A 17814-nucleotide genomic window follows, 5' to 3' on the forward strand; every position below is an offset into this window, starting at 1 on the left:
CTGTAATCCCAGCACTTTGGGAGGCTAAGGCAGGTGGATCGCCTGAAGTCAGGAGTTCAAGACCAGCCTGCCCAACACAGGGAAACCCCGTCTCTACTAAAAATACAAAAATTAGGCAGGTGTGATGGCATGCACCTGTAATCCCAGCTACTCAGGAGGCTGAGGCAGGAGAATCGCTTGAACCCAGGAGGCAGAGGTTGCAGTGAGCTGAGATCATGTGACTGCACTCCAGTCTGAACAACAGAGTGAGACTCTGTCTCAAAAAAAAAAAAAAAAAAAAAAGGAAGAAGAATGAATGGGAGGCTGCATGTGGGGGCTTACACCTGTAATCCTAGCACTTTGGGAGGCCAAGGTGGGAGGATCACGTGAGCCCAGGAATTCGAGACCAGCCTGGGCAACATAGGGAAACCCTGTCTCTACAAAAAATACAAAAAGTAGCAGGGCGTGGTGGCGCACGCCAGTAGTCCCAGCTACCAGGGAGGCTAAGGTGGGAGGATCACCTGAGCCCAGGAGGTTGAGGCTGCAGTAAGCCGTGATTGCACCATTGCACTCCAACCTGGGAAACAGAGCAAGACTCTGTCTCGGAAAAAAAAAAAAAAAAAAAAGGAAAGAAAAGAAAAGAAAAAGAAAAAAGAAAAGAAAATAATTGAACAGGACAAGAGTGGGTCCAAGAGGCCAGTAACAGACTGCTGCAGTAATGCCCACATGAGATGGTGGTAGCCTGAATTATGGGAGTGCCAGTGGGGATGGAGAGGAGGAGCTGCATTTGAGAAATGCTCTATTTAGAAGACAAGATTGATAGGACTTGATGATTGCTTGGATAGGGCAGTAAGGGTGGGCAAAATGAAGGAATCTCAGGTTTCTGGTTTGGGGTAGCTTGTTAAAGAGTTGGGCCATTCATCACTGAGATAAGAAATACAGAAGAAAGAATAAATCTGACACCGTCAAGGAGAAAGGCAACAATGGGTTCTAGGTGTGTCGAGTTTTGAGTACTTGTGTACTATCCAGGTAGAGCTGTCCAGTAGGCAGTTGGGTGCTTGGTTTTGGAGGTCAGTGGGAAGTCAGAGCCAAAGATAAAGATTTGGGAGCCATCTGCCTATAGGAGGTGTTTAAAGCAAAAGCTATGGTAGAATTTCCTAGAAAAGGTATATAAATTGAGGAGGACCAAAAGAGTTGCTGGATATCAGTGCCAAATATTGCCCCCTAAAAAATCCAGTATTAATATAGCCAAAAAGAGCCACTGGATTTGGCAACCTGGAGGTCGACAATGGAATACATTTCATTTATTCAAATGTTTATTAAATATCTTCTGTGTGTTAAGGATACTAAGGATACAGAAGTCAATAAAACAGACCAAAAAATCCCTCCTTACATGTAGCTGAAATTCTAGTTGCAGGGAAGGAGCAGATAAATAAAGGAAATAAATAAGTAAATTATTCCAAGTATTAAAAGGCAGTGAATGCTCTGAAGGTTAGATAAGCTGCCTAGGATCACAGGGCCAAGTAAGTGAAGAAACTAGGACTCGAAATGAACCTGCTCAACTCCAGAGTTGTGCTCTTCTTACTGCTGTACCACACCTCCTCTCCCACATTGATAGTCTTGCTTCCATTGCCACAGAATGCCATATAGCCCCAAGTAAATGTTTCAGAAACAAACCAAAGTACATGCATAGCTTAATCTAAACTCAACACCATTTCTGAAAGCCAGGTATGAGGGGACATCCCCTTCATAGTGGACAGGTAGTACCAGTTTTATATGTAGATGGTATATTGAAAAGTCATTTCATCTGATCGTAAAATGATTTTTCTAAGAGGATGGCTGGATGCAGTGGCTTATGCCTGTAATCCTAGCATTTTGGGGGGCCGAGGCAGGCGGATCACTTGAGGCCGGGAGTTTCAGACCAGCCTGGTCAACATCATGAAACTCCGTCTGTACTAAAAATATAAAAATTAGTCAGGTGTGGTGTTGTGCACCTGTAGTCCCAGATACTCGGGAGGCTGTGACAGGAGAATCACTTGAACCTGGGAGGTGGAGGCTGCGACAGGAGAATCACTTGAACCTGGGAGGTGGAGGCTGCAGTGAGCTGAGATTGTGCCACTGCACACCAGCCTGGGCAACAGAGTGAGATTCTGTCTCAAAAAAAATAATATTATTAAAGGATAAAACGTTCCTTTCAGAGATGGAGCATTTTGGTAATAATAGGGTTCGGTCAGGATGGCTCTGAAGGTGGTGATGATATCCAAGGGGTGGCCAAAATGGTATAAAGGTGAGGATCACTGAAGCCAAAGGCCAGAAAATGGTCATGGGCTGGGTCATCTTTATAGATGCCAAAGTTACCTAAGATGATGGCAAGGCTAGGAGAAGGTGAGCAACCAGGTGTCACAGTCTTCAATGAATGTGGGAGAGTGGCCAGATTAGTAGATCATAGTAGGCCAAGGAGTACGGTTCAGTGACATCAGCCCCAGCTAAGTGCTTCTGTCATGAGAGTGAAGGAGGAAGGGTTTGGGAACAGCAACAGAGAGCGAGAAGAATGCCACCATCGCTCTGCTCCCCACCTTGTCACATCTATGAGGTGGAGAAATGAACAGCCTCCACTTGGGAGCTCCACAGGGGAAGGACCAGTAAAGACAAGGAAACAGAAGAAGACTTTAAAAAGGCTAAGGGCATGGGATTATGTTTATCATGTCCAGAAGGCATAGGTTGGGAGGGAATGTAAGTATGAAATTGAATCTGTCCCAAATGTCTGCTTCCATCCAGGCAAAATAAACCACAAATATATGGACAGGGTATCATGATTGTATTGCATGTTAATATCCATTCTAAGCCCATAGAACAAGAAGAACCCCACAGCAGCCATTCTTTGCCATCATCTTGGCCAGGAGCCCAGCATCCAGAGTGTAGACTTGAGACCCTGGCTCCTTCTGCTAGGACATTTATTTCCTAGTGTTTCACTCACCTCATCCCAGCTTCTGTTCCCTGCCAGGCTCAGAGCCCCTACCTCCCGCACAGTGGAGGAGTAGATGTCCATTTCTCAGGAGCAGTGGACTGCTTCCGGCAGATAGTGAAGGCCCAGGGGATCCTGGGGCTCTGGAATGGATTGACAGCCAATTTACTGAAGGTGAGAAGAGCCACCAGTCTCCGCTGCTCCTCTGCCTCTTCCAATTCTACCCTCTTCTTTTGTCACCCCCAACCCCCACCACAGTTTGCTTGGAAAACCCCCTCTAGCACTAATGGGTAGCACAAGGCCCATGAATGCACACTGTCTGTTAGCCCTGTAGAGAAGGAACCTGTGCAGTGGTGGAGTATCTTATACCCCATTCCAGAGGAGCTGAGCATTTAGTGCAGAGATATCTAATATGGAGGTTCATAGGCCCCTAAGGGGAACCTAACCCCTCATCCTAAAATTCTATGCAAAAATATATGTGTATATGCATATGTGCATCATATTCCCAAAGAACTCCATGACCAAAAAAAAAAGTTAAGCACTCTGGACTAACCTTGCACTAGCTGGCATGTAAATGATTCCAGTCAAGGTCAGCATATAGTGACAGGCAGTATCAGATAGTCTGCGTGCATATGACCCAGATCCAGCGCCTCCCAGGCAGGTCATGCCCTTCAATCACTGTCATTCCTCTCCCAACCCACACTGAACCAGCTTTCCTTTTGCCATCTTCCCTGATTCCAAAAAGAGTTACCATTTGTGTTGCCACCACCATTATCTCACTTTACAAGATAATTTACTCTGATCCAAGTTGACTGCAGACACATTGATGTTTTCTTTTTAAGAATTTAACTTGATTTTCATTTTCGGTTTTAACAGATAGCTCCATATTTTGGAATTATGTTTAGCACCTTTGAGTTCTGCAAGAGAATCTGTCTTTATCAAAATGGTTACATTCTGTCTCCACTGAGCTATAAATTGACCCCAGGAGTCGATCAGAGTTTGCAGCCACAGGAATTACGAGAATTAAAGAAGTTCTTCAAAACGAGAAAACTGAAGTCTAAAAAACCAACTCTATAAAATGGAATGGAACGAGAAGTGCACTGACTGACAGCGTGTTGCAATCACAGATAAATGTAGCCTCATAACTGTACACCTGAGAAGGGATGAGAAGCTACTGTTATCTGCTGCTCTGGGAAATGAGACGGTTTGGCCATGCACCACCTCAAATCTCCAAACTGATGTCCCTGTGGACACCTGCACCATGAGAAGGTTTCCCAACAAGAGTGTATCATGATGGCATTCCACGAGATTTTATAACCAGAGTCTAGCAGTGATAAAATGTACAATTTACGCTCTGAATAGAAACATGACACCAAAGGGCATTGCCATGACATCTCAAAGCAACAGGTAATTGAAGTGGCTGAGTGAGGTCAGCCACTGGGTCACTTGTAATCAGTGCAAAGCTTGCACAAACCAACATCAGCCTAGTTTCACTCAGTTTGACCAGAGACTTTCCAATACAGTCTGTTGTTGTTTTGTTTTTAGAGATAGGGTCTTGCTTTGTCACCCAGGCTGGAGTACAATGACACAATCATAGCTCACTGCAGCCTCGAACTCCTGGGCTCAAGACATCCTCCTGCTTCAGCCTCCTGAGAGTTGGGACCATAGGTGCACACCACCACACATAGCTAATTTTTTTTTTTTTGTGGGGGCGGGGGGACGGGGGTCTTGCTATGTTGCCCAGACTGGTCTTGAACTCCTGGGCTCATGCAGTCCTCCTGCCTTGGCCTCCCAAAGCCCTAGGATTACAGGTGTGAGCCACTGCACCCTGCCCCAGTACAATCTTTCTTGAACTCAAATTTTTGCTGACTTCTGAGTACACACACCACAGTGTAAATTATGCCTTATCAGAAACTAAATGAAAATAACGAACATTTAAAAGCTATCACCATTGTAGTAGAGTCATCCTTATTTTTTGAAATTTGAAGCATCCCAGGCTTATAAATCTTGTGTTTCACAAAGACAGTTTATACCATGACTGCTTAATTATCCCCCCAAAGAACTTCTGATTGAAGTCATGTACAGTTCAGTGGCCTAAATTCTCTGCCTTTTTAACTTGCTTTGCAAGCCTACCCTGAAAATAAATTATTTAGTCAAGTTATTCTCAAAGATGTCCCAGTTGCCTAGAAAGGATCAAATGGAACATTTGACACACATACCCAAAAGAATGTAACTGACTATAAACACTTTAACCTAATCATCTGTATCAAACTTCCTAAAAATCAAATTTCAGGACTGTTCCACCTTAGAGATTCTATGTAAAGTTTAAATAACTATATTTTTCAAATAGCACCTATCTATGCACTTAAAAATGCATTAATATCCAACATTAAATTGTTAATTTATACACACACACACACTCCTACACAGAGATTTTCAGTATGTTGCAAGTATTTTTTCTGATTAAATGTATTTTCCAAAGAAAAAACGATGTGTTGGTCATTTATTGCTAGTCTGAGTTATAAAACTATGGTCAAATACATACTGGCCAAATCTGTAAACTCTCAGAGCCTTATCCTATTTAAGTATACCAAAATAATTCACTTTTCCAACTGCTGCGGCATTCTGTTTTATGGAGAATGGCAGTTAACACACACACATGGAAATCTCATCTGTAGCTCAATCTGTTAGAGTTTGGAGGGTGGCAGATTCTTTACCCAGAGTGAACAGTTCATGTTTATTACTCTTTATTTTCCTTGAAACAGACAACTTTTCAAACAGTTATGAAAGCTGCAAAAATATGTTTTCCTTTTTTTTAACTAACTCTAAAATCCTAACCTCACATTATTTCATGATAATATCTTGTGTATTCTTCCACAAGTAATTTTTTTTTTTTGAAAAAAAAATTGTCACCCAGGCTGGAGTCCAATGGCATGATCTCAGCTCACTGCAACTTCCTCCCGGGTTCGAGAAATTCTCCAGCTTCAGCCTCCCGAGTAGCTGGGATTACAGGCACCCGCCACCATGCCTGACTAAATTTTGTATTTTTAGTAGAAACGGGGTTTCACCATGTTGGCCAGGCTGGTCGCGAACTCCTTACCTTAGGTGATCTGCCCACGTTGGCCTCCCAAAGTGCTGGGATTACAGGTGTCAGCCACCGCACCCCGCCCTTCCACAAGTATTATTAAATAGATAGCTAAGCTCTTGCAGTTGTCATGCACAGAAATGTTTTCTGAGCTGCAGTTTTGATTTTTTCTTCATTAAATTAAGTGGAGAAAATAATATGCCTGATTTTTCTAATTTCAGAAGAGCTCTAAAACTTTTGTTCTGTTTCTAAAATAAACTTCCAGCTAATTTCATTTTCTTGGAAGTATGAAAAGAGAGTTCTGCCTTTCTGCTTTATGGCTGACAGTGAGCACCACACTGAACTAAGTACTTGAGAAGGATTATAACGATGTGTGATGTAATATTGACTCAGGAGGAATTTATGGTCTTAAGGAACAAAACGTACCTACATATATGAAATGACTGATTACAAAGCAAATACAAGCAAAGGCATGATAATGTAGTACCAACTGTTCATAAGATTGCCAAGGAGCTCTATACAAACTTAGTGAATAAAAAACTAAAGGGATCATCACATGGGAGAGAGACTAGTGATCAACAGGGATTTGGGGAGGTTGTGAGTCTTTTTTTTTTTTTTTTTAAACAGAGTATCGTTCTGTCACCCAGCCTGGAGTGCAGAGATGCAATCTTGGCTTACTGCAACCTCCACCTCCCAGTTCAAGTGATTCTCATGCCTCAGCCTCCTGAGTGGCTGGGACTACAGGCGCCTGCCACCATGCCCGGCTAATGTTTGTATTTTCTTGGTAGAGAGGGGGGTTTCACCATGTTGTCCAGGCTGGTCTTGAACTCGTGACCTCAGGTGATCTACCTGCCTCAGCCTCCCAAAATGCTGGGATTACAGGCATGGCCTACCGCACTCAGCCATGAGTCTTGAGCTAAGTTTTGAAGGAAGTTAAGGGATATGTATTGGTCATGAGTAGGAAGACATTGCAGGTTAAAGGCAGGGCATATGCAGTGTCACAGAGATGGAAGCAAGCAAAAGTGGGTCAGAGCAAGAAGAGTAGCTTTGTGCATTTATTCAACAACTGTTAGTTACTACAGACACAGTGGCACAAAAGGCAGATAAGGTCCTTGCCCTCAAGGAGCTTATATTCTAGTGAGAGTGGCAGTCAATAAACAAGTAAACTAATCAATAATTTAGGTAATCATGGACTGTAATGTTACAAGGGTGCTTATATACAGGGTGCTTTATTAGAGAATTATGTGGAGGTAAGGGGAATATTTTATTTTTGGTTTTTGTTTTGTTTTGTTTGAGACAGGGTCTCACTCTGTCACCTAGGCTGGAGTGCAGTGGCGCGATTTCAGCTCACTGCAACCTCTGCCTCCCCAGTTGAAGCCACAGGGGAATATTTTAAATCATGGAGCCAGAGAAGTCTACTCTGACAGGTGACATTTGAGATGAGACCTGAAGGATGAGAATGAGCCAACTATGCAAAGAACTAGGGAGGGCTGGTCAAAGTGCAGTGATGTTTACAAGTAATTGACCACAACCTGCTACAGATTTCTTTGTTCTTCCCACTCCCACTGCTTCACTTGACTTGCCCTACAAAAAAGAAAAAAAAAAGGGGCCAGCGCAGTGACTCACGCCTGTAATCCCAGCACTTTGGGAGGCCAAGGCAGGCGGATCACTTGGGGTCAGAAATTTGACACCAGCCTGGCCAACATGGTGTAACCCCGTCTCTACTAAAAACACAAAAATTAGCCAGGTGTGGTAGCACACGCCTGTAATCCCAGCTACTCAGGAGGCTGAGGCAGGAGAATCCCTTGAACCCAGGAGGTGGAGGTTGCAGTGAGCCAAGATCGCACCACTGCACTCCAGCCTGGGTGACAGAGCGAGACTCTGTCTCAAAAAAAAAAAAAAGAAAGAAAGAAAAGAAAAGAAAAAAGAAAGAAAAAAAAGAACGAGGGAGAAGAGCATTCCTGGCAGAGGGAAGAACAAGTGCAGAAGTGTGGCAGTGGGAAAGCCTTTGTGAACAGAAAGGAGGTAAGGGTAGCCAGAGTGTGGTGAGAGAGCAGGATGACATGAGATTGGAGAGAGAGAGCCAGATCTTATGTGGCCACGTGGGCCAGAACAAGAAGTCAAATTTTATTCTAAATGCTGTGGGGAGGCATTGAAGGTTTTTAAGCAGAAAAGCGACACAATCTAACTTTGATTTTTTAAAAGATTTCTCAGTTGCTGTGTGGAACATGGATTGGAGGGAAGCAAGGCTGTGAGTGAGAAGACCAGTTAAGAAGCAATTTCGGAAGTCCAAGCAAGAAAGGATGGCGTGGACTAGAATGGTGGCAATAAAGATGGAGAGGAATGAATGAGTTCAAGATGTATTTTGGAGGTGGACTCAGCATGATTTGCTGAGGGATTGAATGTAGGGAGTTAAAGAAAGGAGTCAAGGGTGGCACCTAGGTTTTTGGTTTTTGTTTGTTTTCATGAGATAGGATATCACTCTGCTCCCCCAGGATGGAGTGTAGTGGCGCAGTGGCGCAATCTCGGCTCACTGCAACCTCCGCCTCCCAGGTTCAAGCAATCCTCCCACCTCAGCCTCCCGAGTAGCTGGGATTATAGGCATGCACCACCATGCCTGGCTAATTTTTGTATTTTTTTTTTTTTTGCCTTTATTCCATATCTTTATTTCTCCTGTAATGAAGCAATATGAAACAATGCAAAGTATACAAGTTTAGGGTTAACATAGACCTTGGTACAACTTTTCTGAATTGAGGGTTTTTTTAGCCACAGTCTCTACAACCTGTGGAATAGACTTAATACCTCTCTCAGTAGGTGTTTTCTGGTGTAAGATAGTAAATACAAAGTTCATAGCACCGTACCTAACGATGATTCCTTTTAGTCAGCTTTTGCTGAGAGCTAAGAGAGAGAAACAACACCAAAAAAAAAAAAAAAAGAAAGAAAGAAAAGAAAAAAGAAAGAAAACTAACTATAAAGCTTTCAGATAAAAATTTAAGACGGTGTTCATCTCAAATACAGAATTACAGAGTATGTAGTGCCCGGGCCTAAGGTTCTTTTTGGGTAGTAGACATCGAATTATTCTTGTGTTGCTTCTGGTAAAACTCTCATCCCACAGAAGTAACAACCAAAGCACAGAGAAAAATCGTGACTTTTGCTTGGGGGCATGATAAATCAGAGAGAAGAAGGAGCTAGAACCCAGTGTTTTTGTTGCACAACATTACCTCTAATGACGCAGTCATTGGTGATGTCTGCTGTTTTATTGAATTTTTATTTTTATTTTTTTTATTTTATTTTATTTTTATTTTATTTTTTTTTTTATCAATTCATCATTGATATCATGTATAACTCCCCCAATGCAATCCCTCCCTCCTCCCCCCTCCCCCCTCCCCATGATAGGCCCCAGTGCGTGACGTTCCCCTTCCCGAGTCCAAGTGATCTCATTGTTCAGTTCCCACCTATGAGTGAGAACATGCGGTGTTTGGTTTTCTCTTCTTGTGATAGTTTGCTAAGAATGATTGTTTCCAGCTGCATCCATGTCCCTACAAAGGACGCAAACTCATCCTTTTTTATGGCTGCATAGTATTCCATGGTGTATATGTGCCACATTTTCTTAATCCAGTCTGTCACAGATGGACATTTGGGTTGATTCCAAGTCTTTGCTATTGTGAATAGTGCCGCAATAAACATACGTGTGCATGTGTCTTTGTAGTAGAATAATTTATAATCCTTTGGGTATATACCCAGTAGTGGGATGGCTGGGTCATATGGTACATCTAGTTCTAGATCCTTGAGGAATTGCCATACTGTTTTCCATAATGGTTGAACTAGTTTACAATCCCACCAACAGTGTAAAAGTGTTCCTATTTCTCCACATCCTCTCCAACACCTGTTGTTTCCTGACTTCTTAATGATTGCCATTCTAACTGGTGTGAGATGGTATCTCATTGTGGTTTTGATTTGCATTTCTCTGATGGCGAGTGACGATGAGCATTTTTTCATGTGTCTGTTGGCTGTATGAATATCTTCTTTTGAGAAATGTCTGTTCATATCCTTTCCCCACTTTTTGATGGGGTTGTTTGTTTTTTTCTCGTATATTTGTTTGAGTTCTTTGTAGATTCTGGATATTAGCCCTTTGTCAGATGAGTAGGTTGCAAAAATTTTCTCCCATTCTGTAGGTTGCCTGTTCACTCTGATGGTAGTTTCTTTTGCTGTGCAAAAGCTCTTTAGTTTAATTAGATCCCATTTGTCAATTTTTGCTTTTGCTGCCGTTGCTTTTGGCGTTTTAGACATGAAGTCCTTGCCCATGCCTATGTCCTGAATGGTACTACCTAGATTTTCTTCTAGGGTTTTTATGGTATTAGGTCTAACATTTAAGTCTCTAATCCATCTTGAATTAATCTTCGTATAAGGGGTAAGGAAAGGATCCAGTTTCAGCTTTCTACTTATGGCTAGCCAATTTTCCCAGCACCATTTATTAAATAGGGAATCCTTTCCCCATTTCTTGTTTCTCTCAGGTTTGTCAAAGATCAGATGGCTGTAGATGTGCGGTATTATTTCTGAGGACTCTGTTCTGTTCCATTGGTCTATAGCTCTGTTTTGGTACCAGTACCATGCTGTTTTGGTTACTGTAGCCTTGTAGTATAGTTTGAAGTCAGGTAGCGTGACGCCTCCAGCTTTGTCCTTTTGACTTAGGATTGTCTTGGCAATGCGGGCTCTTTTTTGGTTCCATATGAACTTTAAAGCAGTTTTTTCCAATTCTGTGAAGAAACTCATTGGTAGCTTGATGGGGATGGCATTGAATCTATGAATAACCTTGGGCAGTATGGCCATTTTCACGATATTGATTCTTCCTAACCATGAGCATGGTATGTTCTTCCATTTGTTTGTGTCCTCTTTTATTTCACTGAGCAGTGGTTTGTAGTTCTCCTTGAAGAGGTCCTTTACATCCCTTGTAAGCTGGATTCCTAGGTATTTGATTCTCTTTGAAGCAATTGTGAATGGAAGTTCATTCCTGATTTGGCTCTCTGCTTGTCTGTTACTGGTGTATAAGAATGCTTGTGATTTTTGCACATTAATTTTGTATCCTGAGACTTTGCTGAAGTTGCTTATCAGCTTAAGGAGATTTTGGGCTGAGACGATGGGGTTTTCTAAATATACAATCATGTCATCTGCAAACAGGGACAATTTGACTTCTTCTTTTCCTAACTGGATACCCTTGATTTCTTTCTCTTGCCTGATTGCCCTAGCCAGAACTTCCAACACTATGTTGAATAGGAGTGGTGAGAGAGGGCATCCCTGTCTTGTGCCAGTTTTCAAAGGGAATTTTTCCAGTTTTTGCCCATTCAGTATGATATTAGCTGTGGGTTTGTCATAAATGGCTCTTATTATTTTGAGATACGTTCCATCAATACCGAATTTATTGAGCGTTTTTAGCATGAAGGGCTGTTGAATTTTGTCAAAAGCCTTTTCTGCATCTATTGAGACAATCATGTGGTTCTTGTCTTTGGTTCTGTTTATATGCTGGATTACGTTTATTGATTTGCGAATGTTGAACCAGCCTTGCATCCCAGGGATGAAGCCCACTTGATCATGGTGGATAAGCTTTTTGATGAGCTGCTGAATCCGGTTTGCCAGTATTTTATTGAGAATTTTTGCATCAATGTTCATCAGGGATATTGGTCTAAAATTCTCTTTTTTTGTTGTGTCTCTGCCAGGCTTTGGTATCAGGATGATGTTGGCCTCATAAAATGAGTTAGGGAGGATTCCCTCTTTTTCTATTGATTGGAATAGTTTCAGAAGGAATGGTACCAGCTCCTCCTTGTACCTCTGGTAGAATTCAGCTGTGAATCCATCTGGTCCTGGACTTTTTTGGTGGGTAGGCTATTAATTGTTGCCTCAATTTCAGAGCCTGCTATTGGTCTATTCAGGGATTCAACTTCTTCCTGGTTTAGCCTTGGGAGAGTGTAAGTGTCCAGGAAATTATCCATTTCTTCTAGATTTTCTAGTTGATTTGCGTAGAGGCGTTTATAGTATTCTCTGATGGTAGTTTGTATTTCTGTGGGGTCAGTGGTGATATCCCCTTTATCATTTTTTATTGCATCTATTTGATTCCTCTCTCTTTTCTTCTTTATTAGCCTTGCTAGCGGTCTGTCAATTTTGTTGATCTTTTCAAAAAACCAACTCCTGGATTCATTGATTTTTTGGAGGGTTTTTTGTGTCTCTATCTCCTTCAGTTCGGCTCTGATCTTAGTTATTTCTTGCCTCCTGCTAGCTTTTGAATGTGTTTGCTCTTGCCTCTCTAGTTCTTTTAATTGTGATGTTAGAGTGTCAATTTTAGATCTTTCCTGCTTTCTCTTGTGGGCATTTAGTGCTATAAATTTCCCTCTACACACTGCTTTAAATGTGTCCCAGAGATTCTGGTATGTTGTATCTTTGTTCTCATTGGTTTCAAAGAACATCTTTATTTCCGCTTTCATTTCGTTATGTACCCAGTAGTCATTCAGGAGCAGGTTGTTCAGTTTCCATGTAGTTGAGCGGTTTTGATTGAGTTTCTTAGTCCTGAGTTCTAGTTTGATTGCACTGTGGTCTGAGAGACAGTTTGTTATAATTTCTGTTCTTTTACATTTGCTGAGGAGTGCTTTACTTCCAATTATGTGGTCAATTTTGGAATAAGTGCGATGTGGTGCTGAGAAGAATGTATATTCTGTTGATTTGGGGTGGAGAGTTCTATAGATGTCTATTAGGTCCGCTTGGTGCAGAGATGAGTTCAATTCCTGGATATCCTTGTTAACTTTCTGTCTCGTTGATCTGTCTAATGTTGACAGCGGAGTGTTGAAGTCTCCCATTATTATTGTATGGGAGTCTAAGTCTCTTTGTAAGTCCCTAAGGACTTGCTTTATGAATCTGGGTGCTCCTGTATTGGGTGCATATATATTTAGGAGAGTTAGCTCTTCCTGTTGAATTGATCCCTTTACCATTATGTAATGGCCTTCTTTGTCTCTTTTGATCTTTGATGGTTTAAAGTCTGTTTTATCAGAGACAAGGATTGCAACCCCTGCTTTTTTTGTTCTCCATTTGCTTGGTAGATCTTCCTCCATCCCTTTATTTTGAGCCTATGTATGTCTCTGCATGTGAGATGGGTCTCCTGAATACAGCAGACTGATGGGTCTTGACTCTTTATCCAGTTTGCCAGTCTGTGTCTTTTAATTGGAGCATTTAGTCCATTAACATTTAAGGTTAATATTGTTATGTGTGAACTTGATCCTGCCATTAGATATTAACTGGTTATTTTGCTCGTTAGTTGATGCAGTTTCTTCCTAGCCTCGATGGTCTTTACATTTTGGCATGTTTTTGCGATGGCTGGTACCGGTTGTTCCTTTCCATGTTTAGGGCTTCCTTCAGGGTCTCTTGTAAGGCAGGCCTGGTGGTGACAAAATCTCTAAGCATTTGCTTATCTGTAAAGGATTTTATTTCTCCTTCACTTATGAAACTTAGTTTGGCTGGATATGAAATTCTGGGTTTAAAATTCTTTTCTTTAAGAATGTTGAATATTGGCCCCCACTCTCTTCTGGCTTGTAGAGTTTCTGCCGAGAGATCTGCTGTTAGTCTGATGGGCTTCCCTTTGTGGGTAACCCGACCTTTCTCTCTGGCTGCCCTTAAGATTTTTTCCTTCATTTCAACTTTGGTGAATCTGGCAATTATGTGTCTTGGAGTTGCTCTTCTGGAGGAGTATCTTTGTGGCGTTCTCTGTATTTCCTGAATTTGAATGTTGGCCTGCCCTACTAGGTTGGGGAAGTTCTCCTGGATGATTTCCTGAAGAGTGTTTTCCAACTTGGTTCCATTTTCCCCCTCTCTTTCAGGCACCCCAATCAGGCGTAGATTTGGTCTTTTTACGTAATCCCATACTTCTTGCAGGCTTTGCTCATTTCTTTTTCTTCTTTTTTCTTTTGGTTTCTCTTCTCGCTTCATTTCATTCATTTGATCTTCAATCGCTGATACTCTTTCTTCCAGTTGATCGAGTCGGTTACTGAAGCTTGTGCATTTGTCACGTATTTCTCGTGTCATGGTTTTCATCTCTGTCATTTCGTTTATGATCTTCTCTGCATTAATTAGTCTAGCTGTCAATTCTTCCACTCTTTTTTCAAGATTTTTAGTTTCTTTGCGCTGGGTACGTAATTCCTCCTTTAGCTCTGATAAGTTTGATAGACTGAAGCCTTCTTCTCTCCTCTCGTCCAAGTCATTCTCTGACCAGCTTTGATCCGTTGCTGGCGATGGGCTGCGCTCCTTTGCAGGGGGAGATGCGCTCTTATTTTTTGAATTTCCAGCTTTTCTGCCCTGCTTCTTCCCCATCTTTGTGGTTTTATCTGTCTCTGGTCTTTGATGGTGGTGACGTACTGATGCGGTTTTGGTATAGGTGTCCTTCCTGTTTGATAGTTTTCCTTCTGACAGTCAAAAGGACTGTCTGTTGGTCTGTTGGAGATTGCTTGAGGTCCACTCCAGACCCTGTTTGCCTGGGTATCAGCAGCAGAGGTTGCCGAAGATAGAATATTGCTGAACAGCGAGTGTACCTGTCTGATTCTTCCTTTGGAAGTTTCCTCTCAGGGGTGTACTCCACCCTGTGAGGTGTGGGGTGTCAGACTGCCCCTAGTGGGGGATTTCTCCCAGCTAGGCTACTCAGGGGTCAGGGACACACCTGAGCAGGCAGTCTGTCCGTTCTCAGATCTCAACCTCCGCGTTGGGAGATCCACGGCTCTCCCCAAAGCTGTCAGACAGAGTCGTTCGCGTCTGCACCGGCTCCTGCTACTTCCCCTGTTGGTCTTCAGCTGTGCGCTGTCCCCAGAGGTGGAGACTACAGAGACAGGCAGGCTTCCTTGAGCTGCTGTGAGCTCCACCCAGTTCGAGCTTCCCAGCGGCTTTGTTTACCTACTTAAGCCTCAGCAATGGCGGGCGCCCCTCCCCCAGCCTCGCTGCTGCCTTGCGGATAGATCGCGGCAGACTGCTGTGTTAGCAGTGAGGGAGGCTTCGTGGGCGTGGGACCCTCCCGGCCAGGTGTGGGATATATTCTGGTGTGCCTGTATGCTTACAGCGCAGTATTGGGGTGGGAGTTACCCGATTTTCCAGGTGTTGTGTGTCTCAGTTCCCCTGGCTAGGAAAACGGATCCCCTTCCCCCTTGCGCTTCCAGGTGAGGCGATGCCTCGCCCTGCTTCAGCTCTCGCTGGTCAGGCTGCAGCAGCTGACCAGCACCGATTGTCCGGCACTCCCTAGTGAGATGACCCCAGTACCTCAGTTGAAAATGCAGAAATCACCGGTCTTCTGTGTCGCTTGCGCTGGGAGTTGGAGACTGGAGCTGTTCCTATTCGGCCATCTTGCTCCGCCCCCTAATTTTTGTATTTTTTGTAGACATGGGATCTCATCATGTTGCCCAGGCTGGTCTCGAACTTCTGAGCTCAAGTGATCAAGGCCTGCCTCGGCCTCCCAAAGTGCTGGGATTACAGATGTGAGCCACTGAGCCTGGCTGGTTTTTGCCTTTTGACTTGAGAACAGGTAGATGATCTTGCCATTTGCTGATGTGAGGAAGACTGAGGAGGGACAGAGTTTTGATGGGGAGGAATTAAAAGTTCTGTTTTGGACATGTTAAATTCAAAATGCCCATGAGACATGCAAGTAGAGCAGTCAAGTAGACAGTGGGCTGGAGCACATGCTGTCTGTGTAATTGTCCAAACCAGTCATGGTGAGCAGAATAATGGCCCCCACCAAAGATGTCCACACCTTAACCCCCAGAACTTGTGAATATGTTACCTTTCATGACAAAAGAGACTTTGCAGATGTGATTACTGTTACAGACATTGCGATGGAGGGATTCTCCTGGATTCGTTGAGTGGGCCCCATCTAATCACAATCCTTAAAATCACAAGTGGGGCCAGGCACGGTGGCTCACAGCTGTAATCCCAGCACTTTGGGCGGCTAAGGCAGGCGGATCATTCAAGGTCGGGGTTTGAGACCAGCCTGGCCAACATGGTGAAACCCCGCCTCTACTAAAAATACAAAAATTAGCCAGATGTGGTGGCACATGCCTGTAATCCCAGCTACTCAGGAGGCTGAGGCAGGAGAATCCCTTGAACCCAGGAGGTGGAGGTTGCAGTGAGCCAAGATCACACCACTGCAATCCAGCCTGGGCAACAGAGCGAGACTTTGTCTCAAAAAAAAAAAAAAAAAAAAAAAATCACAAGTGGAAGAGGAAGACAGAAGAATGGGTCAGGGAGATGCAAGGATGGAAGAAGAGGCAGGAGAAATGAGGCCTGAGAAGAACTGGACTCGCCATTGTTGGCTTTGAAGACAAAGGTTTCCGGGTGCCAAGAAATGGGTATGGCCTCTAGAAGCCGAGCATGACCCTCAGCTGACAGCCAGCAAGGAAACAAAGGACTTCAGCCCTACAGTCACAATGAACTGAACTCAGCCAAGAACCTGAATGAGCAAGCTAACGGATTCGCCTCTGGAGCCTCCAGAGAGGCACGCAGGCCTGTCGACCCTTCAATTTTGGCCCAGTGAGACCCACATCAGACTTGTGACTACAGAACTACAAGCTAATAAATTTGTGTTGTTCAAGCCAATGCATTTGTGGTAATTTGTTATAGCAGCCATAGGAAACTAGTATATCAGAACATTATTGATAATTATTTCAGGATAACAGGGACAAGTCTAGAGTGTGGGGAAGAGTGATGACTGGAAATAGGAATTTGGGTGTCAGCAGATAGATGGCAAGGGACTGAGTAAGAGCAGCAAAGGAGTGGATGGGAAGAAACTTCTGGGGGAGTGGGAAGCAACAAAAACTGACACTGAGGATGGTGGCTAAAGAAAGGCCTTGGGGGGAGGGATTGCATTGGGAGTTATACCTGATGTAAATGACGAGTTGATGGGTGCTGACGAGTTGATGGGTGCAGCACACCAACATGGCACAAGTATACATATGTAACAAACCTGCACGTTATGCACATGTACCCTAGAACTTAAAGTATAATAATAATAAATAAATAAATAAAAAGAAAAAAAAAAAAGAAGGCCTCAAGATGTGACTTGAGGCCAGGCACGGTGCCTCACGCCTATAATCCCCGCACTTTGGGAGGCCGAGGTGGGTGAATCTCTTGAGGTCAGGAGTTCAAGACCAGCCTGGCCAACATGGTGAAACCCCATCTCTACAAAAATACAAAAATTACCTGGGTGTGGTGGCGGGCACATGTAATCTCAGATACTCGGGAGGGTGAGGCAGGAGAATTGCTTCAGCCTGGGAGGCGGAGGTTGCCGTGAATTGAGCTCACACCACTGCACTCCAGCCTGGGCAACAGAGCAAGACTCTATCTCAAAAAAAAAGAAAAAAAAAAAAGATGCGACTTGAACCAGGCATGCTGACTTGAAGCCCTAATACAGTCTATTGTGATGCAGGTGCCCCTAATCTAATCACAAAGACAATGAGGAAGAAAAAAACAAATACAACAACAATAGAAGACTGGAGAAGGGATAGACACGGGGAAAGTCGTGTACTAGCAGAAAGCAAAAATAAATTATTCAGTCATTCACATCTCTCCCTTTTGTTGTCATTGCTAGCCAAATATGAAAGTAATATCCAAACTAATTGATATAATATTCAGGTCCATTTGACAGCTGTTACTTAGGAACTGTCTAAAATATTCCAATGGGGCCAGGCACAGTGGCTCATGCCTGTAATCTCAGCACTTTGGGAGGCCAAGGTGGGAGGACTGCTTGAGCCCAAGGAGTTCAAGACAACCT

General features: G+C 43.3%; 1 protein-coding gene across 2 annotated transcripts in view; it reads left to right on the top strand.

The window, feature by feature from the left end:
- Window positions 1-5425, top strand: part of SLC25A43 (solute carrier family 25 member 43) — a 48567-nt gene extending 43142 nt beyond the window's left edge. The window contains exons 4-5 of one of the 2 annotated variants that reach the window (XM_030934774.1): window positions 2984-3118; window positions 3821-5425. In XM_030934774.1, the coding sequence (XP_030790634.1) occupies window positions 2984-3118; window positions 3821-4021 (336 nt within the window). In that variant the 3' untranslated portion in view covers window positions 4022-5425. The remainder of the gene's footprint in view (window positions 1-2983; window positions 3119-3820) is intronic. The other variant, XM_030934775.1, reaches the window with a different exon arrangement.
- Window positions 5426-17814: the final 12389 nt, after the last annotated feature.

Source organism: Rhinopithecus roxellana, chromosome 7, assembly GCF_007565055.1.
Source record: "Rhinopithecus roxellana isolate Shanxi Qingling chromosome 7, ASM756505v1, whole genome shotgun sequence".
NCBI lineage: Eukaryota > Metazoa > Chordata > Mammalia > Primates > Cercopithecidae > Rhinopithecus > Rhinopithecus roxellana.